The 24,738-nt window shown below is 47.0% G+C and overlaps 1 protein-coding gene across 1 annotated transcript in view; it reads right to left on the minus strand.

Annotated features, from left to right (window-relative positions):
- Positions 1-450: 450 nt before the first annotated feature.
- The window catches only part of GLI2 (GLI family zinc finger 2), a 193,620-nt gene continuing 169,332 nt past the window's right edge, over positions 451-24,738 (minus strand). The window contains exons 8-14 of the mRNA XM_062004617.1: positions 24,248-24,361; positions 20,732-20,863; positions 17,139-17,288; positions 13,291-13,455; positions 8,661-8,942; positions 5,250-5,586; positions 451-3,851 (exon numbers count right to left, since the gene is read on the minus strand). Coding sequence (XP_061860601.1) covers positions 1,492-3,851; positions 5,250-5,586; positions 8,661-8,942; positions 13,291-13,455; positions 17,139-17,288; positions 20,732-20,863; positions 24,248-24,361 — 3,540 coding nt within the window. The 3' untranslated portion in view covers positions 451-1,491. The remainder of the gene's footprint in view (positions 3,852-5,249; positions 5,587-8,660; positions 8,943-13,290; positions 13,456-17,138; positions 17,289-20,731; positions 20,864-24,247; positions 24,362-24,738) is intronic.

Here is a 24,738-nt window from a genome sequence, read left to right on the forward strand (position 1 = left end):
AGATTTGCACTATTTTGACTCGAATACCTGTTTTGAGACTATCCAGATGTTTGCCTACTCTGTAGACTGCAGGTGCAGCGCTGAACTGAACCAGACTGGGTACAAAGAGTAGCTATATACTGTAGTACAAAGCACTAGCCAAACTAACGGCCCAGGTCATCCACAGTATGTTTTTTTGGATACAGCAGCTCTTTTCATGCTGATTGAAGCTGTGGGACACATTAATGTAGCACTGGGTGCATGCCAACAAGCCTCCTTGCAGGGCAGGGTGTATTAGCTCATGCTTGGCTTCGCATCAGTGCAGCCACGTGCCTGGAGTGTGCATGGAGCCCGGGCAGAGTCCTACACAGAGTGCATTACACAGGCAAACTCTGGCCAGATAAACCAGCTCCCACAGCGCTGCCACAGCACAGATCAGGCTGAAATGATCACAGAACTCCCTCCATCACCATCGCTTTTGTAAGTGAGCACCTCAGCATGAAAAAAACCAACAGAAAGCTAAGGTGTTGCAAAGCTGCACAGGGATATGGTAATGTGTGCTTCAGAGATCTGACATGACAGACGCTCTCGGGGCCCCCGCAGAAAGTCACTGTGCTCACAGGGCGCAAAGTCAGGTGTGTGTGTGAGCCTGCATGCTGGAGCCTTCCTGCCACGGGGGATGATTTCCCAGTGATTGCTGTTCCCAGGCCTCTGCTCCACTCTGCACATGATATAAACCACGTTGTAAACACATCTGATCAAAGTGTGCGTTCACCTTTTATGTGTCTCATCAATATGTCTTTCCAATGTTTTCTCAGAAACACCACTGTTTTTATAAATGTACATTTTATATATGCTTCTGGCAATACACTATATTTGATTTTTAAAGGAAGAGAGAGGCCTTGGCTACTTAACACTAAAGCATGGTAAGGCACTTTGCTGAGAAGCCGTTTGGAATCGAAGCTCTTTCCAAGGTATAAAGGTATTTATGGTATAAAACAATAGTGCTGGCAGAGGACTTGTTTGGAGACGTAACTAAACTCTACTCTCATCAGAGTAGAATAGTATGGCTTTTATTCTGATCAAAACCTCATCCTCCTGTTTCTTTCTGGGGTGGGCTGAAAATGGAAATTTTTGCACACATAACTAGCGGAAGGTGATGGGAAACGCTATTTACAGGGCTGCTGGGGAGGAAGGGCTTCATCTCTAACCACACTCATCGTGCTGTCTCCTAGCTTGGTGGTGATACCATTCAGTGCTCTGGGAAACCAAGCCAAAAAATAATACTAGAGGTGCACCCTCATGGTGCTAAACTGCCTCGTTATAGTTTACACAATCCTGTACAGAGACTTTAAAAAAATGTTCATTTTGAATCCCTTTAACATATTTAATGCTCATTTAAAAACCCCCCACCCTACTCTATTGAAACAGATTATTTTTTAAGAAGCACATTCATAAAACTGCTTCATGCAGAGAGCCCCTTGGATAGTGCTAAGGCCTTGTGCTTTACCGTTATGACATCATGTTTAGAAATTTACTCTCTTCTGCCAGCGTGGTTAGCATGGAGCTCATATCGCCTATTGCCATATTGCTTATCCCAGTGGGTATGGTGGGCAGTGTCAGAGAGTTTCGTGGAGTCGTCAGGCGAGAGGAGTTCTGGGAGAGGTTCTGCAGGATGCTGGGGCTCAGGGTTCCCGACATCAGGCTCGAATGATCCCCGTCGTCCATGATGGCATCAAAATCTATCTGAGGCGGCTCGAGACCTTGCGAGTCCACCGTGCTGGACACCTGGTTGGTGCCTGGGGAAGGCAGGGCAGCCGGCTTGCTGCTCAGTACACACTGCTGCTGTCTGACCCGGCAGTCAGCCTGATTATCAAAGCTGCTGTTCTGTTCATACATGTGGATCTGACCATAATAGTACATCAGATTGTTTTCCCTTGTGCCGTCCGCGCACTGCTGGGCTGGGGGTGCCGGCAACATGTCGCTGGGTCTTTTATGCATGGCCTCTGGTGCCTCCTGGCCTGGGCTGATGGTGCTTGTCTGGTGGGCAGTTCTCATGTAGCCCAGCTGCTGGATGGCACGCAGGCCTCGAGGCCTGTTGGCCGGGCTCGGCTCAGGTGGAGGACGAGGCTGGATCATGCCAGGTGGGTAGGACTGCGTGGCCGAGCCCAGCATGCTCTGCTGAGGCTCAAAGCTGGGCTGATTGGAGGTCATGATGGGCTGGTGAAAGGACTCCTGAGCCATGGGGAAGTTCAGGTGAGTTGGCTGAGATGAGTAGTTCTGCTGACTCGGTTCATGCATGACCTGGCCCAGCATTGTACGCTCACTGTTGCTGCTGACCATTAAAGATGAGTCGGTTGCCATGTCCATTTGCTGAGGAGGAAGGTGGGGTCCAGACTTTGCTACCATGCTGCTACAAGAAGGAGACATCTGATTTGGGTTGCCACTGATTGTACTCGGGCTCAGCATCTGATGAGGTTGGTTGTACCCTGTGTGCAAGCCCAGATCAGGGTTCATACCAGAGCCTAGGCTCATCTGCTGCTGCCGCATCTGCATGCAGTTCAGCCTTTGCCCATCCATGCCCATGTTTCTTTGCATAAAGCTCTGCTGTGTTACATTCATACTGTTCTCTGGCAACTGCATCTGCTGCTGGCTGTAGTTCTGGTATTGATTGAAGTTCTGCTTCTGCTGGACCACTGCTAGATTCCCTTGTGAAAAATGCTGCTTTGACTGATTTGACATAATATCAACTGTACCCGAGCTGACCTCGTTCCACTGGACGGGCATGTTATTTTTATTCATGTCTGAGGAACCATCAAAGCTCATGGGACACTCTGCCATCATGGGTCCCAAGTGGCTCATGTTTGCCTCAGCCACTGCCATCCTGCGCTGGCCGGGCAAGGCTGGAGGCTGCAGCTTCCCGCCTCCCTGGAAGCTTTGCATGTCATTGCTGTACCCCATGGAAGTGCTCTCGGCTGCCGTACCGTTGCTCTGCGATTTGATGTACTGCACCACATCATCTGGCAGCATAATGTCATCATCTCCAACGGGCGCCTCAGCCTCCCCAGACATGGCTTCCATGGCAATGTTTTCACTGATGCTCAGCGGCCGGGGCGAGTAGGTGTGTCGGGTGAGGCTTCCGTCTGAGCGCCCATAGCTCTGGAGGCTGTAATTCCTTCTGTCTGCAGCATGAGGAGGATGGAAGGGGTTCATGCTGTTGGTGCTGTTGAAGCGGTGAACTCGTGGGAGGGCCTGGGGGTCTGCAACAGGCTTCCTTACCGGGTCACTCGCCCGTCTGGTGCAGTTGCCTGGCACCTCGTGGGGAAACGGTGCTGCTGGTGGGTAGCCATAGGTGTTACCATCGCTGCAACGCCGGGGGCCTGGTGGGAGGTGGATGGAGGGCAAGGTAGGATCTGGCCCATCCATAAGCGAAATCCTGTTCTTCAGGGTCATCCTCTCCATGTTGGGCAGGGGAGTCGGAGGAGGGCCCCCTGTGGCAGCAGCGTACTTGGCTTTCAGCCTGTAGTGCTGAGCTGGCGTGAGGTTCAGCAGGCCCGGCATCCCGCTGCACTGGCTCGCCTCGCTCGACCGGCGGGAGGCATCTGTTGAAATGGGGTCATAGGAGTCGGCAGAGCTCGTGTTGTTGGGCCGGTGCCCGAGCTGCGAGGCCTCGCTGGAGCGGCGGCTGGAGAAGTACGGGGAGATCCCCGACGACCTGCGGCTGACGGTGTAGGCGGAGCTGATGGTGCTCGTTGTGCTATCGCGGCGCTCGTTGAGTTGGTTCAGCATCGTAACCTCGTTGACAGACAGCTCCATTATTCTGGGATTAGGCAGTGTAGCAGAAGTACCACCGCTGTTTTCTAGAATAGAGCCTGAGAGAGAGGTTGCAGGGAAGGAAAAGATTTAGTTAGCTGAGAAATTCCATTACGTAATGTTCTTTGTGACAGAATATAGACACTCAAAGACCCCAACCCAGATATTTCACAGGAATGATGGTGAATTTCATGTGCCACTAGTGAATTCAAAGCTTTGTCTCCAGCTTTGTGTCACAGAATCATGGAATCATCATCACCTTTAAGATCATCCAGTCCAACCACTAACTTCAGACTGCCAAGCCCACCACTAAACTAAACTGAACCATGTCCCTCAGAACCATCTATGTGTCTTTTGAATATCTCCAGGGATGGGGACTCTACCATCTCCCTGGACAGCCTGTACGAGTGTCTAACAACCCTCTCAGTGAAGTTCTTCCTAATCTCCAATCTAAATTTTCCCTAGTGCAACTTGAACCCATTTCCTTGTTTCCCATCATTCATTACTGGAGAGAAGGGACTGACTCCCACCTCACTACAAGTCCCCTTCAGGTAGTTGTAGAGAGTGATCATATCTCCTATCCATGCACAAAGAGCAAGAAGGCTGAGGAGAGAAGACAAGAAGTGCCTGCTGTGGAGTTTTTGCAATGTGTACCCTGATGATACTCAACTGCTGAGGAAGTGCCTCCACACAGGCTTCTCTTGGTTGGACAAAGTAAGACTGATGTGAGCAGAGCCACAGGGACACCATGTAGCTAGAACCACAGGTCCTCACTGGGATGGGTGCACAGCAGGGATAGGATGCTGAGAACCCAAAAGCTGACACTCAAAGGCTCTTCCTAGTGTAAACCAAGAAGCTCCAGTATACTCATCCCTGAGGCTTCGCATAACCCAGACCCTGTGCTTCGGGACTTCTTGGCAAAGTTAGAGGAGCACAGAAGTGATCATAAAGATGCCTTCAGAGGAATCCCCAGCCAGAGGGAAACTAGCATATGGAACTGTAGGTAATAGTCAGGAGCTCTCCAGATGACAAAAGGCCAGATCAGAGCCAGGGATGAAGGGCTTGTCTGGATTACTGCTGTGCTGCATCAGTCTCTCAGAAGGCACATTAGCCCTTGAGGAACTGTTACGGCTGGAACAAATCCAAAGCAGTCTTGTGGCTATAACTGGGGTGGTGAGGACAGCTGTGGCTGGGCTCTGGGTAAGCCTAGAACCAAGGATAACAACACCTCTGCCTCCCTTCACAGCTCTGTAGCACTGTGAATCTGAGTTTCTGTTGTACATGCCTGATGTCTGTGTTTACACCCAAGCTCTCCATTTTACCTGACATCTCTATCCAGCAAGGGCTGACTCAGAGGCAGTAAGAAATGATCCTCCTCCAGGGCAGACTCTTAGTTCTAAAACCAGAGCCAAACTCTGGAGAGTTCCTACAGCACATGGCTCAGGCCCAGGGCTTACCGTTTCCTGAGATGGGAGGCAGCTTGGTGTTTCTGGCTTGTGGAGCTGGGCTCACCCATGAGCAGGAATCCTTAACTGTCTTGAGTTTCTCTTTCTTGAGCTGTTCAAGTCGTTGCATCGTCGTCATATGTTTCCTTAGCTGCAGGCTGACTGCCGAATTACCAGATGAGACCGTTGAGTCCACAACAGGAGCGGTGTCATCCAACGCTGTCAGATCTCCCAGACTTCCCCCGCTGTGCATGTTCATTTCTACTCCACTGTCATTGTTGTTGGTACTGCCAAGGGGTGACGGCTCACTGCTGCACGACGACTGGCCACCAGGACTGGACTGACACATCTTAGGGAAGGAAAAGAGGAGGAGTTGGGTAGGTGGAAAGAAAGAAACCAGGAGCACAACATCCCCAGAGAGTCTATGTATTAGGCCCTCTCTTAGGCTCTCCCCTCTCTTTACCCTTTCCAGATGAAGGTTCTCAGCTCTACCAGAGGGCAGGGTCACTTTCCCTGGGGGAGAAGGGCAGGGCAGCACCCCATAACTGGAAAAATCTATGGTGGGTTCATCTGGAGGATGGGGAGAAACCAAATGCTGTTCCTCCAAAAGATTAAGGACAGATGCTTCTCGAAGAAAAGTAGCATGTTACCTGATTGTGTAAGGTATATTGCAGCAAGCACTGGTTTATCTAACATAGGATCAAGGCCTAAGTACTTCAGACACAACGTATTTCTCTCTTTAAAATACCCTAACATATAATTAGCTGACAAACTTCCCAGCCAGATAAAAACCTGGTTCACTGTTTGCACACTCCCACTTGCAGATAAGGCAGATAAGCACCATAAATATTTATTTTATTTACATTAGGAATTGCATTACACATTGAGTAGGGTTTGGGGTTTTTTTTTTGCAGCAGACACTAAGTGGTCTGAACTTGCTCTGAGGTAGCTGTGGCTGCTACCAGACAGGATGCCTGGCTTTAATGCCTGAGGCCCCTACATGAGTGAAAAATGAAATGGGAGTGCCGAAAAGGCACTTTGCCCCAGGCCAAGGTGGGAGTGCAGGGTGATGCCGTGTTTTACTTTGCTCCCTAGTAGCTCTCATGGGCAGGGCTGGCTGTCTCTGATGGCCTCATGGCCCTTGAATTGGGACGACAGAGATTGCAGTCCCAGAATTTAATGGCAAGCTGTGATGCTGGGAGAAAGATGGCAAAGGGAATCCTTGGGCACAGTGTCTTCCCACTTTCTGCACTCAAGCAAACGTCCCCTGTCCCTCCCCATCCATCCCCATGCCTCCACCTCCACCCTGCAGGGTCATCTGGAGAGAGGAGGTCTACAGGAGACCGTGCTTTATACAGCTATTTTAATACAAAGGATTTCTTTGCTCACCTTAGTACCGACTGTCCTTAGGAAGGTAGAGTAAGGAAGGGTAAGTGGGAATAAAGAACAGGTTGTTAGGATAAACACAGCATTAACAGAAAGGATTATGTTAGTAAAAGAAAGAAGAGAGGACTACATAATACAACATAGTGGCAACATCTCCCCCTCTCCTGTACCCCATCTATCCTGCCTTCCCTCTTTGGGGGCACCCAAAGAGAGATATCCCACCTGTCTCCATGAGTTTGGAATAAGACTCAAAGACAGGTCAAAGCAAGGGACCTCAGAGTGAGACATCTCACCTCTCCCACTACCCTGACCTTAAGCAGGAAACAAGAGCTGGCTGTGGGCCTGCCAGGTCTGACACTGCCTATTAGATGTGCATGAGTGAAGTGTGCAGCGCTGGATGGGGAGAGTGGAGAGGAACATCCAACCTACAGCTCTGCTGCCACTCAGAAAAGCTTGGCTGCACCCCAAGAGTGCAGAGCCCTAGGAAAACAATCCCACACCTTCAGGAGAAACAGGGTGGGGAGCCATGATTGTGTCCTTGTTTTCATAGAAAAGAAAAACAAAACCCAAAACAAAACATGCAGAGAAAGGATATTGGAGAAAGGTCATTCTGTCCAGTGGATCTCACACTCTGCTTTTGTAACCCAATATGGAGCCTTATCACAGTATAACTGTTCCTTTAGTCAATTAGAGGCACTTTGGATATGAAAAGAATTCCTTCTTAACTGAAATATGCTGCTAATTAGTAATTTGTCCAACACCACATCCCCTAACCTTTTTTAGACATCCTTTGTAGCTCCAGGGTGTGTTGTTTCATAGGAAAAACAATCTTTTCTCCTGGATTCAAATAAAAAAAAATATACACTTTGGAGCTCAAAATCCTTTAATCTCTACTGAGAAATCTGGGGACTGTGTGAACACTCCTTTGCAGGTAAAGGTCTTTTCTGTTTTATCCAGCCCATCCCTTGGCCCAACTCTGAGCTGGTGCAGTTGGCAAGAACTTTGGGTATGGAGGTGAAGAGAAACATCAAAAGGCAAAAGTGATCTGTGTGTTTCATCCATCTCCATCTCCGCCACACCAGTAGCAATGCTCTGAGGAGCAGGTGGGCTCCCTGCATGGGGTACAAGAGGCTTGAATGTGTTTGAACCAATCACTGTATCAATCACACTTCTGCCTACTGTGGAGCTGCTTCAGCTGGTGGTCACTCATGGGGCTGGCAAAGCATAATCGCAGTTGACTGCAAGCCCATAGTCTGTAGGCCACAGTGTTGCTCCCATGTTTATTTCTGGTTTCACTCTCCTGAGCCATCATCTCACTACAATTTTCTGTAGCATCATGGAGTTTATTATTGAATTTGTTTATTCCTGAGCAATGTGCTCCAGTTGACCTTGCTTGAGCAGGGAGGTTGGTTTAGGTGATCTTGAGAGATCCCTGCCAACCCCAGTGACCCTGTGCTTCTGTGTATGGTGAGCAGGACCAAAGGACTAAATTTGCTTTAAGATAACAAATAAAAGTGAGCCAGCTACTTTTATCCCCTCTGGGTTCATCAGACAGCCCACAATGGAGTTGTTCCAGTAAAACCGCTGTGGTGCAGCAGCAGCTTGGAAAGAAAAACAGTGAAGGGTGCAGGAAGGAGAAGAAAAAGGACTGCTTAAGCCAGGACTTCAGCTTCAAGAAGCATTCATCAATGTGTGCCCTATGGTTGTTGCTCAATTTAAATTGGTGAGGTAGGGAAAGCTCATTTGACCACAACACTCTGAGTTTTACCCACTTTCACAGCACGGGGAGGCCAAGCGCAACACTGGGCATCACGTGGCTCCCATGACTGCAAGGGCGGGAATTTGTGATGCTGGGTAGGAGGGTACAAATGTACCAGACTGTGCCCAGACCTGCAGTTTCATCTCTGGACTTGAACTCTAGGGTGTTGGCAGGTGAAGGGCAACTGCCCAGAGAGCTAAATGGCACGCAAACACCTCACACTCCCATTGTGTCAGAGAAGAGGCCGCGTCACCTCTGCCAAGAGCAACTGCTCTTACCACAGAATTCTCTGTTTTTATCGTTTTGACTTGTAAGCAATCCTCCATGCCCCTCGTGGTGCTGTTGGCCTCAGGGCCCTCCTCTGCGGCCTTGCTGCTCTGCTTGGCGCTTGCCTCGTTGTCCCCGTTCTCCTTGAGCGGGGGCGGCCGCGGGTGAACATCATTGCGCTGCTTCTTGGTGACGTGCGCATCGGGCCCGTGCACGGTCTTGACGTGTTTCCTGAGGGAGCTGGGGTCTGTGTACCGCTTCGTGCAGCCAGGGATCTTACAGACGTAGGGTTTCTGTCAACACAAGTGAATCATGGGTTATATTTAGAACGAGCCCAAGTATTCCAGGTACAGCGTACAGGCCAAGAAAACACAATGAGCACAGCGACTGGCGGCAGGAAAATGTGTAGCACGTGCTCCACAGGATTCTGTAAGGCTGAGATCTCTAAGATGTGACATATAGGCCGCTGCTGATCCACACAGACCTGGCCAGTCATTTGATGTTGGCTAAACAGCTTGTTTTCAGTTTCAGGATTAAAAGACAGCAAAGAATTCATGAAATATTTTCCTAATATCATTTTCCCATGAATGTATTTGCCTGGGTGGCCACAGGAATGTTCCTGATTATGGATGGGAGGGAGGTGATGTAGGTGACTGGCTATAACACATTCTCTCTGCTAAGGTGGGGTCTACACCAAGAAAATGTCCGAGACCTTCTGGCTGATAGAATTCCAGTGAAACCAAGCCAGGATGGATTCACCCTACCCAATCTATCATACCACTCCAGCACCTGTCACCTTGAAATCTGTTATTGTGCAAAACAAACCACAGGCATGCGATGTTTTTTTCAGACGATAGCACTCTAGTCCCGAATTCATGAATCATTGATTGCCACAGGAAAACAAGGCTGAAGCCATGCTTCTGAAAAAAGAAGTCAGCAAACAGATACTTTTCTTCTTTTAACTCTTTTTTTTTTTATCGAGTTTCCAATTCCAAAGTGTATTAGAGCTGCAGTTGTTTGAGCCGGTGCTGCTGCACTGGAAGCTCTGAATTCATCACAATTTTCCACTTTCAGCCTCACAGCTACTCTTAAGAATTTTCTGCCATTAAGCTAGGACAGATGCATGAAAAAAACAGATATTTGTTGTTTGAAGGCTACCCAAAATGACCATTTCCATTCTTTCTTTAATCTGTTTTGTCATTTTGTCCAGAAGTTTAAGTGAAAAGATACAAGAGAGTATATATTCTTTACAGAAAGCCAGCATCATCACATGAAAAACACTGCAGGTCTGTTTTTCATTCAAAATCATGTTTCCTGACTGATCTTGGCACATCTCTTGAACAAACTAAATCCTCATAACACCCCACTGAGGTAAATATTTGATATATTTTAAAGCTGGGTAAACCAAAGCCCAAGAAGTAAAATAGTTTGTTTATAAATCTCATGCAACCTTTTGGATGAGGCATTATAGAAATATTATTACTGTTATTAAAACCTGTTCTAAAGAACAGAACCTCCAGCACACATGTTAAAAAAAAAGTCCTTCATGAAACTGTTCAAAGATTTTAAAAATAAAGCTCCTTTAGGCCCAACAGTTCTGATTTTTCAGACACCAGTAACAAGATTACTGCTGCTTGGACAGCAGATACTCCACCTAACTGTGTGCAACCATCTTCTTCATCAGGTCACACCTCCTGCAACTGAACTGAGCACAGCTGCTGTTTTGCTGACATGCCCTCATATATCCCCTGGGTTATCCAGATTTTGACATCTAATGCAGTGCATGCCCTAATGAAGTCAACAATTTAGATAGCTCAGATGCTTCCCTCCTACTCTCATACACATGCAGCATGATACTCCTTAGGGTGGGAGAACTGGGCAACTTCCCAGGCACTCAGCAGAACAGAATTTCTGCATTTTACCCTTGTTTAGCTTGAATTGGAGAAAATGTCATGCTGAGCCTTTGGCTGACTGTGAATTCATGCCACTCTTTTAGTTACCCATTTTCCCAAGGGTGACTTTGAAGGTATCCCCCAAAGGGATTAAAATAGTCACTGAAAGTTTAAAATGAAATAGTGCATGTGACACTTCAACAACCAAACAAAAGCCAGCGTGGTAATGGGTTCTCAGCCTTGAACTTCAGCATGTTTGGACGATACACCCACATTCTGTCACAAATGGAGACAAATACAAGGAACCTGGAACCTCCCCCTTAGAAGCACAGATGGCTAACTCTGAAACTGGTGCATCCCAAGTAAAGACTTGCAAGATGAGGGAAATATTTAGCAGGTAGCTAAGGACTACGTTAGAGTTACCAATGGGTAAGAGGAAATATTCACAGCCACAAACTCCTGCTTTGCATCCACGTAGTTTTGTGAGCCAAGGTCTCATTGCAGCTTGCTGGTCATGGCCTGCTGGTCATGGCCACAGCTGGTTGCAGGATCCTCACCTGGGCCTGCTGCCCAATGCAATGAACTTGATGAGGGATGTTATCTGCTCCAAAGGATCATTCTATACGTTCCTCAAAAAGAGGGTGTGAAATATATGGGTGAGAGAGCCTACAGATCTCCCAAAAGTCTTGCCTGTCTAGCACCAAGGAGGACTGAATGGAGTTCAGGAGAGAGCATGATTGCAAAATGTAAGATCATTCCTGTGGTAAAGCTCAGATGGTTTGGTACAAGCTCTCCACTTGTGGCTATGCTGTTTCTGCACCTAAGGCTTTGGAATCCTTCAGGGAAAGCAACAGCAGAGAATAAAATTCCTATCTGTTATCTGAGTCTAATTTGTGCTGCTGAATGCAGCCTGTGCCAAGTGGATCAGGGTCCACCATAGACAAGGAGTTGGATGCTCCTGCTCTACTGCCTCACCTTCTTACACAGTGGGAACCCAAAGGACCAGACCTTCAAGTGTGTCCAAGCTTTGCCCGAAGTGAGGAGTCCTCCCAGATCCAGTGCAGCTCCTGATCTGGATCACTTGGATCACAACCAAACCCATCAAAGAAATTATGTTTAAGAATACAACCAAAGCAAAAATTCCACTAGTAGGAACATGGGACATCAGTTGTCCCAACAGAAGGGAAATTCTGGCCTACCTGGGAAGGATTCTCAAAAATGTCTAGAGATCTGAGCTCTGTCCTCTCTAAGGACAAAAAGTAGTTCATATATTGTTTCAGTGTGCACAAACTGAGCAGAGTGAGTCTGTACCCAGCACTGAAAGCTGTAGCAGCAGTTGTGACCATTCACATGAGCATCCTTAGGCATGGGAGAGAGATACAAAATTGATTTAAGGACAGGAAAAAATGCTGCAGTAATGGGAATCTTTAGTGGTTTGATTGACTTATTTAGTTTATGAGAAAGAAGATGGAAAGTGACTTAGCACTGTAGCGTTGGAAGTGGAAATGGCAAAAGCGAATGGGACATTGGATCTGGCACCGGATGAAGGCAGAGAAAGCATTCAGGGCTAGAAAATATACAAGTTCTAATACCTGAAATGTGAGATTAAATCATGACTGCCTACCTTTCAAAGGAATAAGCTTTAACAGAGAGAGAGCAAATGGTGTTTCAGTCAAACACCACCTGGGAATGCAGGCTGCTGAACAGACAAGAGTTTGCATGTCTTTTTGGTTCCTCCTGGCCTCAAGGTTGGTATAGCATTAAACAAACACCAAACTACCTAGTGCCAGTGCAGATATGGGTTAATTTTAACTTGTGTCCTGCTGGGGAAGTGACTCACTGATGAAGAATGATCCTGACAATTTGGGTTCATACTCAAATGAATTAAAATAGCATTAATTGGGTCAACCTCAGCATCATATAGAAGGGCATCCTAGTCCTTATTCTGACTCCAACGGAATCTCTGAAACCTACAAAGCTTTGGTTACCACTGACTGATATTATGCCAGAGACAGAAATACTCCCAACAAGCCCTTTGTAAACACAGCATTGCTTTAAAAAGCTGTCATCCGTGGCAATTGTGTTCCATTCTCCAATAGTCTATATTTAACTGTTGCAAATTAGGCTACAGACTGAATTCTTCATGGCTGCAAACACTATTAGAACTTTGGAGTGTTGTTTTTTCTTCCCCTGTCAGCTAATTAGTGGTAATATAAATTTCAATCGTCGGCTGTGGTTGATTGCAATAGACCATCACATGCATTACAATAAAGGCAATTTCCTCTGCTCCCCAACTACTAATAGTGGGTCTTAATTAGCCAAGGTTAACAAAGCATTGCATTGTGCTCTATCATTGTACATCAAACGATGGAGGGAGCATTATTTCCAGAGCATCAGGATCTGGGGAAGCTGTTATACTACTGCAACTCTGCTCCACAATAATATTAAACACCACATGCACAACTGTACAATCCTATTTGTGCTATTAAAAATTATAAATTTGGAACATGCTTGCTTTAATTTCCAAAGCTGCCTTAAAAGTTTGCATACTTTAACATCTGCTTACGATTTCAAACATGGCTTTCATAAACATACAGCTAATGTGGTCTGGCTCTCCAGCAAAATAAATCCCATTAAAAAATAAGAAAAAAACCCCTCTCATTACAGAAAGTTTCTTTTTTCGTGAGTCCAGTGTGTAAAGTGTATGTTTATTGTCAGCAACATTGAGGTGCGGTGAGCCCAGGCTTACCTCATTGGAATGTGTCCTGTTCTGGTGCTTGGCTCGGTCCGAGGCATTGGAAAAGGCTTTATTGCAGCCTTCGTGTTCACAGACATAGGGTTTTTCTCCAGTATGGGACCTCAGGTGTGTCTTTAAGTTCTCCAGGCGGGAATAGGCTTTGGAGCAACCCTCAAACTGAAATGAAAAAAAAACCACAAGAGAAGTGAATAATTACTAGAAGAAACTTCATTTTCCCTGTGCCTAAATTCTTCTCATCTGTTTCTCATTCTTTCTCTTTTTTTCCCTTCCCTTTAAAGGGCTTGTGTTTTAGGAAACAACATCCACTTTGTTGGGAGAACTCCCTTCCCTAAGAAGGCTGAGAGTTTCAGCAGTGAGTCATATTTAAGGTGTGCTTCTGGTTGAGTACCCACCTGACATTTCAACAAGAGACTCTTTTTTTTCCAGCAGGGTTGAACACTCCTGCACCCCTCCCAGGGCTCTCTGAGCCCCTCCTGCCATCCCTCTGCAGTTAACACACTCAGAAATGGAGGCATTCTCCTTCTCACCCAGAGGACTGTCTTCTTGTGAGTTTGACCAGCCCTGTGACTTCATCCCTAGCACCAGCACTGGACCATTCTCTAACACACAAGCAGCAATATTGCAAGCTTTGAAGTTTTCCAAATTACAGCTTGGGTCTACTCTTGGAGGATGCTGTGGTCAGGCCATCTGACGTTACCAGTTTAAAAACAAGACTCTCAATCTTGAAGACAGATGGAACTTTGGATGACAAAACAGGCCAGAAGCCTTGCTGCTGGGAGGAAACTATGTGCCCACACAATGAGAAGGAGCAGCTTAGGAGACATGGTGAAGCTTTGGGTGATGTAAGTCCTGTCACTGTCCACTCTGTCTGGGCTGGAGACTTCTTCCTGCAGCTGCCCTGTCTGAAGCATGGGAGGATTTCCCTTCAAACCAAGGAGGCTGCCTTAAATGCTCTTTGCCGAAACAAGTGGGAACTTACAGACGTTGGAAGAGGTTTCTACGCAAGGTTCCCTTCCAAATTCTAGCTAGATGCTCTACTCACTGTTCATTTGGGAGCCTTCCAAAGCCCATGCTGCACTTTCTATGCAAGAACCTTAAAACATGCCCTAAATTTCAACAAACAGCCCCTCATGTTGCAATACATGCACGCTGTGAGGTGGTGTGTTTTAGTCAGATCACACAAATGTGCCTACAGGTTGAGTCCAGATGCCACAGGACTCACAGAGCTATGATTGGGTCTTGGCCAGTAAAGAAACTGGTGCTCTAGCAGGACAGGTCATGCCACAGCTCAGTGTCTGATTTCCCTGTGGGCAGCTGAGTGGACCCACACGTGCAGCGATCTGGCCCTCCTGGGCAGAAGCCAAAGGCAGCTGCATGCAATAACAATGGTACCTGTTTCCTTGTGCTCCACAGTCATGGGACTTGCCTGCACTGCTAAAGAGTGAGGCAAACATGCAGCCCATAAAACCCATGAGGCCTGTAGGCACAGGCTGATCCCCTATAACTTTGTTGTGCTGGAAGAACAGTGTCACTTAAGCTTCCTTTTAAGGTCTAGCATAGGGGTGGTGGACATAAGGCAAACTTGCTCTGCTCGTTTGAGCTATTCAGATCTCTTCCAGGACATTCTGCAAGAGCTGATTCCTTCCACAGTTTTGTCAGGGTGGGATGGATCCAGTTCCCCTTCCTCAGTCAACTTTCATTAGCCCATTTGGCCTGTAGGACATCCTGTAGCTTTGAAGTAGCCCAGTATATCCTTTGCTTCTCTTGCCCTGTGCAAACAGTCCTTTTCAACTCAAGTCACTTATGGTTATTGAAATATATTGTTCTACTTGCTGGGAAACAAAGGGAACTCTGCATGAGGCAGCTTATGTATCCATTCTGGTTTTGTTGGGAACTGACACAAAGATGCAGTTATTGAGAGCAAAAGCACCAAGACCACATTTTCAAATAAGAACTTCTCAGCAAAGCAGCCCATGAATGTTCAAAGCGGTTGTTTCCACTCTGACCCGTGGATTTGATTATGTCAGTGGGAGTTCTGGCTGTCATCTGCTGAAACACTCCTGGACCGAGTCGCATGCTGTAACTAGGCTCATCTGTAGCTTCATGCACACTGCAAACTTCTTGTCTGAAACCAATGGTGCTTTGAAAACAATGCCTGCCAGACTTGGGCAAGGAATGCTCTGCTACAGAAGGACAGTGTCTGCAGAGATGCCATGTATCCCAGGCGACTGGGAACTGCTGGTGCACCAGTTCAGAGATACCTGCTGTGACATACTGTTCAGGCTAGGACTGCAGTTGTCCAAGAGGTAGAGGATGGCTTCAGACCTGAGCCTTGCCATTGCTCCAGTACAGCAGTGGCTTATCCTGCTCCATTACAGCACTAAAGAGGATGGAGTCCCTGCTGCTTCCTGCCTTCTGAGTCTCTCTAGCTGTAAGAGCAGGGCTAGGCTTTCCCTCACAGCTCACTTTGTAGCACACCAATGATCAATATTCCTCAATACTTTTAAGGAAGATTGGTAAAGCACTAGAACTGGGCAAAGTGCTTTAGAAGATTAAAACAAAGAACTGGGCAAAGTGCTCTAGAAGATTAAAACAAAGGACATGGCCCAGTGCCCCAGGGAGCTTATGCTCTAAATTAAATGAACACAGGGCTGGCAAATTCATAAAGGAGTCGTGCAGCAAGCAAATCATACATATCTTCATACTTGTAAGCAGGAGTTGAGGCAGGTTCAGGGAGGGAGCAAGGCTGGAAGTGACTAATGGAGCAGGTAGAAGAAATGAGAGGAGGGCTCAAGCAGAAAGAGTCTCACCCTCAAGACTCTTGGGACAGGAAAGATGCACTGCTTATAGTGGAGGAGGTATGAAAAACTATCAGGAGAACGCAGGGAGCAGAGGATATCAAAAGACAGAGATGGACCTTCAGGAGGAAAAATGGCTGAAGCATATGTGGAAAGAGATGGTGAACACTTCTCCATTCCTATCAGCTGTTGACAGTCACTAAACTCCACAGCTTACTTCTTGTGCCCCCCATAAGGCATCTTTGGCTGCTCCACATTAGCCAGTAGTGTAGTGGAAGACTCCTTGTATGAGGGCAGATATGGGCTTTCCTGTCTTGAGGTTGGGAAGTTGGTGAGTTCAGCTCTCCCATGTGCTAGATGAGCCCAAACACACAGGGCTGAGATACAGCACCCCACGCTCTTCCTCAGGTAGTTTTTAACACTAGGCACAATGCTGCTTGCATGCAGAAGGTCTGGGGACTGAGCTCCTCTTGGGGCATAAGCATCTAGCAGTTAACCTCACCTCTGGATTAAGACAGTAGGGGCAGGAGGGGTTGGCCCAGCTCTCTGGGCTGGAAGGAAGCTTATGTACACACCCAGGTATTTGGTAAGGGGAACTTGCACTCTCAGCAGCAGTACTTGGTGATGCTGAATTAGACACCACCAGGGTTAGGTGGTTCCACACAAATGTGGAGTTACTGAATTTCCTTCTTGGATGTAAGCAAATAAATTGTCTGGTTTTCCACCCTAAGTAACTTGTCCTGAGTCTCTCTGGATCTCTGGTAGAGCTCAACCCCTTTTTCCCAGGGAAATGCACTTCTCCCCACTAACACTTTGACCACCTTCCTTAATCACTTGCCATGTCCCCAGGGTGTAACCTACAAGTAGCTACAATCTGGGCACAGAGAGCCAGACTGTCCTTGAGCGGTGTGTCAGCAGGTACCCTGGGAGTCCTTTGCTTGAAGAAGTCATGCCTGTGTCTGCATATACATTTGTGTGACCACCAAAGTCCTGTGTCTCCCTTACCAAGCTGAAGTGTACCCTGTGCCCCTGCCAGCTCACCGTACACTTGTGTGGCTTCTCTCCGGTGTGCCTTCGCATGTGCACCACCAACATGTACTGAGCCTTGAAGGGCTTCTGCTCCCGCGTGCAGTCCTGCCAGCGGCAGACAAACTCCTTCTTCTCCCCGTGGATGTGGTCGTTGTTGATGTGCTGGTAGGAGAGAAGGGAGAAGCAGGTCACTCCTGGAAGAACTGATGCCAACAAAACACACAACGGTGCTTCAAAAGCCAGCCATTCCCTTCCTAGTGCCTGTGGTCAGGTGCTGCACCTGAGTCTTGGGTGCACAGCTGATGCCAGCAACACGGCAGCCAGTCGGTTTTGTCTCTGTTGAACCCTCCTGTGCAGCACTGAAGCAGCCAGGACCCACTCATGGGGTGCTGCCGGAGGACGGGGGAGAGAAGGAGACAAACCTCAGTTGGACTTGACAATCTTAAAGGCCTTTTTCAACCTAAATGATTCTGTGATTGTAGGCTTGTTTGCAGGCTAGCCCATACGCTGGCCTCAAGGCATCCATCCACCTGCTGTCCAGCGCTGGTGGCTGGCAGGAAATGACAGCATCTGCGAGCTATGAGCCAGCAGAGCTCAGCGGCCTCAATTACTGCTAACTACTCAGGTCCTTGAGACCCTGGTCTGAGGTGTTGAAAAGCCAGAACCCAGAATACTGCCTTCATCCACCCTGAGAGGAAGACAAGGGTCGTTTTTACCCAGTTCAGGTTAGACGAAGACCTGCTGAAAATAAACAGAGCCAGAAACCAGCTCGTCGGCAGCACTGTTCCCATGGTGGCCTTGTCTTTCTGAATGAGGTCTTGCTGCCAAAAATACTGCCTGTCCTTGCTCCTGTGTTTTCAGCAGACATTCACTGACAGGAAATCCTAAAATAAACCACTTTGGGTTTGGGGTTTGGTTGCTTTTTTTTGTGCTGAGATTTTTTTTTCCAACCCCTGCTTTCAGCCTCCTGGCCAAGGCCAGGCACACATGTTGTGGCTGGGGATGGGAGTTTCTTGGGGCGGTGAAGCAGCATGAGGACACAGAAACACACTAAAAGCAGAATCACCAGTCTTAATGGTGTAATTCAAACCCAGCCCCAGCATTTTGTGTGCCATGGCCCAGTCCTGGGGACAGGAACTGACTGCTTTGGGCACCAGGCCTACCCAGGGGCATGAGGAGGTGTGTAGCACTCAGCAGGTCCCTCAAACACCACAGGTAAACAGTGAGAGCCAAAGCTGTGTGCTGGGAGGGTCAGGGAAGGTGGGTTTGAGAGAAGTTTCATATGAGTTTGAAATTTGTCTGCCTATGGTTCTGGTTTTGTAACATGGCATTAATGTGAGCTTTTAGCCTCATGTGGTGGAAATCTGGTGAACCACCCCCAGGAGACCCATGGACACACTAAACCATGTCCAGACCAGACAGGAAAGACAGGTCTTCTGGTTCTGTTTATGTGGGAGTCTGACTTGCAATAAAGACTGCACAGCAGTGCCAGGAGTGAGGAGTGCACAGTTCAGTCCTGTTTGGGCCAGAGGAAGACATATCCATGGGAGGGAGACTGGTCCCCTTTCAGGATTATCAACTCACTGTCTGGGCAACATTAACTTCCCATCACGTGGTGGAGGAGTAGCTTCACAACTCACCACATTTCAGCTAGAGCTTCACAGCCCCCATCAAACCCTCATCTGGCCTGAGGCTTTGCTTGGGCTTCTCTCAGATTGTGAGTGTGACCTTTGAAGCTGGGAGCAGCAGTGGTGCTGGCAAAAAAACATCCTCAGTCCTGCTGTTCCCCGTTGACATGTGCTCCTCCCACAAGCACATTGCCCCCTGTGTATGGAGAATGGACTCTGAGTACCTAGCTACTTTGCTCTGCATACAAACTAGAGTTTTTTTCATGCATGGTGGGATGCCACCTTCTCAGAACTTGGCCCATGACATCTGTATTTCATTTAAGTGTGTATTTTGGGCATCCATGTTGTTAGTAATCATAGTACAGAAGTCTCTGGTTTTGTAAGCTTCCAAATTTAGGAAAATCTTGGACATTCCATCAAACATTTTTCTTTGGGTTTTCTCTGGAAATAAATTGTGCTGAGCTGCTTGGGTCTGTCTTGTGCTTTGCTCTGAGCACAGCTAAAGAGTTTTCCTTCTGTCTGAGAGGAAAATGCACAAATATTGCTGGACAAATGTGAGCCCAGCCCATCTGATGGGGCTTCTGTGGTTTAACCCTAGAAAAGCAACACTGTGGCATGCAACTCATTGAGCACCTTCATTGCTCTTTTGTCCCTGAAAACCACTTCAAATCTGTCTGTACTCAAGGACTCGCTGCACTGAACCAGTGACTTTGGCAGGGGCAGGCAGGTGCTAGCCTTAGATGGAAGAAGATCATGTGCCTAAAATTATCATTCAGAGTGTGGTCCATCTTGGTCTAAGATAATGTTTTCATGCAGAGCTTGGGAAAATGGAGACTGATGAGTACTTGGTGCTGTTTAAACATAGCTAAAATGAAATAATATAAAAAAGAATAAGAGCAGCCATGATCCTGATCCCTCAGGAAGAAGGCTCCATGAGAGTTTCACATGGATGAGCCCCAGCAGGCCTGGAGCCCAGCTGAGGCAGCAGCAAAAGGCTGAAAGGAGAGGAGAAGACAATGGGTCATAAGTTTTGCAAAATTTGCTCAATCCAACATTTTGTTGCAAGCAGCAGGGTTGCTAAAGCTGATGAATTCCCAGCAGTTCTGGGCTGGCTTCAAACAAATGAGGCTCACACCACAGACCCGAAATAAGGACTTAAAGGGGCTGAGGCTGGGGGCAGGATGAAGCTCAGGCACAGATCACGTCTGATTTCACAGGCACTCGCTATGAGTTTGAGGAATCTCTTGACTCCAGAAGCCAAAAGAAACCAAATGGTGGATTCCCAGGTGAAGCAAAGCACACAAAAGGTTCTTGGAATTAATTAGAACTGAAAATCTGATTAATGACTTTGTTTGGGATTCCTTCAGAGAGTAGTTTTGATGCTAGTTTGGGGACATCACTGTGATTACTGCAGTCCTACTTCCCAATTTTTACAAAAATCATCCACTTTCTTTCTACATTGCAGGCCCTGATAGAGACACTGGACACCGTCTCTAAACTCTGGAAGCACTGTTTTTGTGGGAAGGATGAGTTAAGCAGGCCAACAGTCCATAAGTTATATGGCCCCAGAGTTCATGCCACCGCAGCATAAAAGGCTTTCACTGCCTGGACAAGGACTGAGGACAGTATGGATGAACCCTGACCCATAGCTAGTGTAGGTGCGTGGGGAGGCTCAGGAGGAGGCTCAGCCCCCTTCCCCATTTTCTGATCAGGTCCTCTGCACAAGGCAGATTGAAACTGCAGCCTCAGCAACTGAGAAGAGAGCAACATCAAATAATCTATGAGAGGCTTCTTGCAGCTAAACTCCTCAGGGAGCAGCGACCTGCTTTGGCAGTGTTTACACACCGTATCTCTGATTTGCACCTTTAGTAGCTCCCAGAGTGAGCTCTGGCTGTATAGCAGCAAGCGATAAAAAATGAGGACAAGTGCACAGAAACTCAAATTTATCGCTGGGGTTTGCTCCCAACCATTACTCACATGGACGAGCTGCTCTTGAGTGTCATATTCCTTTGTGCACCCTTCCCAGTGACAGTTTGTCTCATAAATAACCTCAGGCTCCTGTTTACATTCATCCTTATCGAGATCTTCTTTCAGGTCTGTCAGATGCTCCTGCAACACACAACGGTGTATTGTAGAAGGTGAACTTCTTTCATCTGAATTCCTCTGTCACTCATAGATTACAGGGCAGGTATCAACTGATCACAAAACTGTTCATTGTGGCAACACAACATCCTTGATTACTGTGAAATAATGAGTTACAGAGCGTTGGTAAAAATGGATCACACTGAAACCATGGCTGCAGCAGTGGCTGGCTCCAGCCAGGTCATGGGCAGTGCTAGGAAAGGCTGGAGAAAGGAAAAGGCTGTTTTTTGACCTTTGGTTTTGTCCTTTGCTGGAGTAAAACTTCTGATCTTAGGGGAGTGGGGAAATATGAGCATGAAGAAACCACAGAGCAGTCAGAGCCTCATGGTTACCACACTCACCTGTATCTTTCAATAGATGAGAAAATTATGCCTAACTCCTACCCAAAGATTTATGGCTGCAGGGTGCTCTACAGGGACAAAGCTGTGAGCCCCCAAAGCACTCCTCTGAGTTTGGTGAATTTGGGAAGCTTGAGCAAGACCCCATGATAAGTGGGTTGCAGAGGAGAGCTCCAGGGGCTCTGGATTCATAAATGAGTTAGTTTAATGCTGGGCACGCTGTGAGCTCTCTCCTTAACTTCTCTGTCTAGCCATCTCCTCAGTGCTAAATGAAGCACAGAAGATTTGGGTTTTTTTATGGCTGCTATGAGGATTAAAGCATTGACACCTACACAATAGTGTAACATACAACATAATTAGTTGTCATGGAAGAAAATTAACTCTGTCCCAGCCAAAATCAGGACATTAGTACGATCCAGACGTGAGGACAACTGTCAACTACGTGTGTCAGGCACTTGCACTACAGACAAGGCGATGGGCAGCCAATATTGGCATAGGAATTTAGCAATACAAAACCCTGCAGGTTTTGACCTCCTTCATTCCCTTTCCTCCCAATTACTGCTACTGCCCAGCACAGAGCATCCCACCTCCAGGGCAGATTTAGAATGTCTAGGGCTATTGACCACATCAGACACTGTTCCTCATGACCTGATGCTCCAGTTGGTCCCGTAAATGTGTAGACACAGCCAGACCTGTCTGAAGCTGTCTCTGACCTGCCCAAATGGAACCATCTGTCTGCCATCTCCTTCCCAATGCCTACTGAAGGGCTGAAATGATTAATGACTGACTGGCATTATATGGCTTGGAAAGTGAGATGTACTGTATGAAAGTTCAATGATTTCCATTAACTATCTCATGACATACATGCCAGCTGTGACTTCTTAATCCAGAAGTTTAGATATGGAGAGGAAGAGATTTGTTTTAATTAGCTCTGAATGTAAAAAAAAGAAATCAAATCCAACATTGTAAGGTGGCTCCTGGGACAGGAAACTGTAGGAATTTACAGAGATTCAAACTATATCAGAGCCCAGAGCAATAGTCTTAGAAAGTTCAAACAGCAGCCTTTTTCCCCTGCCGAATGGTTGAGCTTTGAAAGTTATTTCTGTCAAAATGTTTCTCTCCATGCAAAGTGTGGTCTCTGGAAAGATGAAATGTTGCCAAAACGTTTACACTTTCTGTTGGAAAAATGGAATTGAGGCGGTTTTAATTTCTTTAAGAAGAACTTGTTTCATTTCTGGCTAATTCAACATTAATCTGAATCTGCACTGGAGCTACTGTGGTATCGTAAGAACATAGTAACTCAGGTTCCTCGTGCCTGGCGCTCCACTGTGTCCCACAAATCTTGTCTGGATTGTATTTTTTATAGCACAAGCCATCATGAGAGATACTGTCTGGCCAAGGATTTTAAACACCCAAACCACAACTCACATGACACGTTTCCAGTACAGCATTTCCAAAACAAAACACACACATGCATGCTTTTTTTGGAATGGGTGATCTTCACACTCTGTAAAAAATGTATCAATCATTAATTAACTGATTGTAACTCCACTTTTCATCGCAGTCTCCTGCAGAACAGGAATCTCCAAATTTAACAAGTTGCTGTCACTGAAAAGGATCAACTGAAAAGGAGACACCTACTGTGTTTGGTCTTTTCACTTGTTCTCCTTGCCAAGAAGGGGCTGTCTCTTACCAGGTGCTTTCCAGTAATTTCCCAGGCAATACCAAAATTCTGTGAGAGGTGAAGCCTACATTTCCCTTGGGGTATTACTTCACAGATCTCCTCATTAGGAACTATTAAGTGATCAGAGTGCATTTCCCTTCTGTTAATTTCACTTTACTATTCCAACCAAATCCCCTTGCACTACTTTAAACTCCTCCCATGCTTCTTTCAGCCCTTATTTCAAGCAAGAGCCAGCGGATGAAGCTCTGGGGCAGGGCTGCAGGAGTGAGCCAGGCTGATGCTATGCAAGCACTCCCTGCTGTTGGGCACACTCTTTGCACTGGAGGAGAGAACAGCCGTGGAACTAGCACTTGTCTGTCCGACGGCTCCTCTGCTACAGAGGCTTTGAGAAAGCTGGGGGCAGCTTTTAAACCTTTTTTCATTTGCTGCAAGAATTAAACATGTGGCCCTATTAGCCCAGGTGGCAACCAGATTGGTTTGTCAGGGCATGTGCTTTAGCAGCAGCATGTAGATATATGCCTAAACTCAAAGCTCCAGAGAGGTGCCTCTTTGCCCTAATCGTGCTGACTACAGCATGTTTATCTTTCCCTGATATGCTATCTTCATCAATTTTACCAGCCCCCTGATGACTGCACACGTTGCTGTCCCCATGCATCATGCTGAGACCTGCTCCTGAACCAGGGCAGGAGGAGAAATTTGTCATCAACTCTTCCATTCGCTTGACAATAACATGGCTTAATATTTCATGAAAATGAAGTGCCCAGAGCACTCCTGATAGTTTACAGTTGTGATAAAGGACGGTCAGATGGATACTGTCAGCCATTAAACAGTTTGCAATCACAGAGCTCCGGAAAGAAAGCAAAGGCCTTTGGGCCCTTCTTGGTGTCAAATGTTGTGTCACCAGTGTAAAGGATGTTTCTAGGAGCAATTCCTTGTTGAAACAAGAAGTCATCCTTTTTTTTGCAAGCTTTCTACCTACACGCAAGATTCCCTCATAATCTATGTTTGTTCCTTCACAGCACAGAAAACTCAGACATGATTTTTAAATTATCATGCTTGATATACTCCCTCCTTCTTTTTTTTCTATCCAAGCACAGCAACAGCAAGGTTTAGTCCCATGGACCTACCAGATACTTTGCTCAGTCACTGCAGCTCTGCCCTGTACCTTGCTGGGCTTCGTGCTCCAAGAGACACCCCTGTGTATGGCAGGCTTTGAAGCCTTGCTCCCAGCTGCAGCAAAAAGTCCCAAAAGAATCCTTCCCAAAGACAACGAGACCCAGCAGCTCACTGCCTCGACCCCACAACATGCCTCTCCCCCAAGAAGGTTACCTGTGTGGTTGGGGATGCTGGAGGCAAGCCCTCGACTTCAGTCTTGACTTTACTGCGCTTGTTAATGACTGGATTGACTGTGCTGCTCACGGCCGACTCGCTGCTCTGCTTGCTCTAGGAAATAAAACCAGGCAAGATGTGGCACTGGGGTTTGGGATGAGAGCCAGACTGCTGCCCACCTTCTCATTAAAAATTAACGTAAAAATCTGTCAAGGTTGAACTTTGGGAGTGGCTGGGGACAACAGAATAATGGACTGCTAGCCTGGTGTTCACATGGAAACTAGACTGTGTGGGTTTGTGCAAGGCAGAGATGGAAGAGAGGGAAGAGTCAAGGGCAGCATCATCTTCTGCAAACTCCTCAGAAAGCTTAGTCTCACCACTGCTGCTCCATTTCAGAGCAATCCAGTCCCTGTCAAAGCCAGTATAGCCATATGCAACTCCCACCAAAGCCATGATTTGATTTCTCAATGCAATGAAATAATTTGCTGAGA

The sequence above is a fragment of the Colius striatus genome, chromosome 11, assembly GCF_028858725.1.
Source record: "Colius striatus isolate bColStr4 chromosome 11, bColStr4.1.hap1, whole genome shotgun sequence".
Classification (NCBI taxonomy): Eukaryota; Metazoa; Chordata; class Aves; order Coliiformes; family Coliidae; genus Colius; species Colius striatus.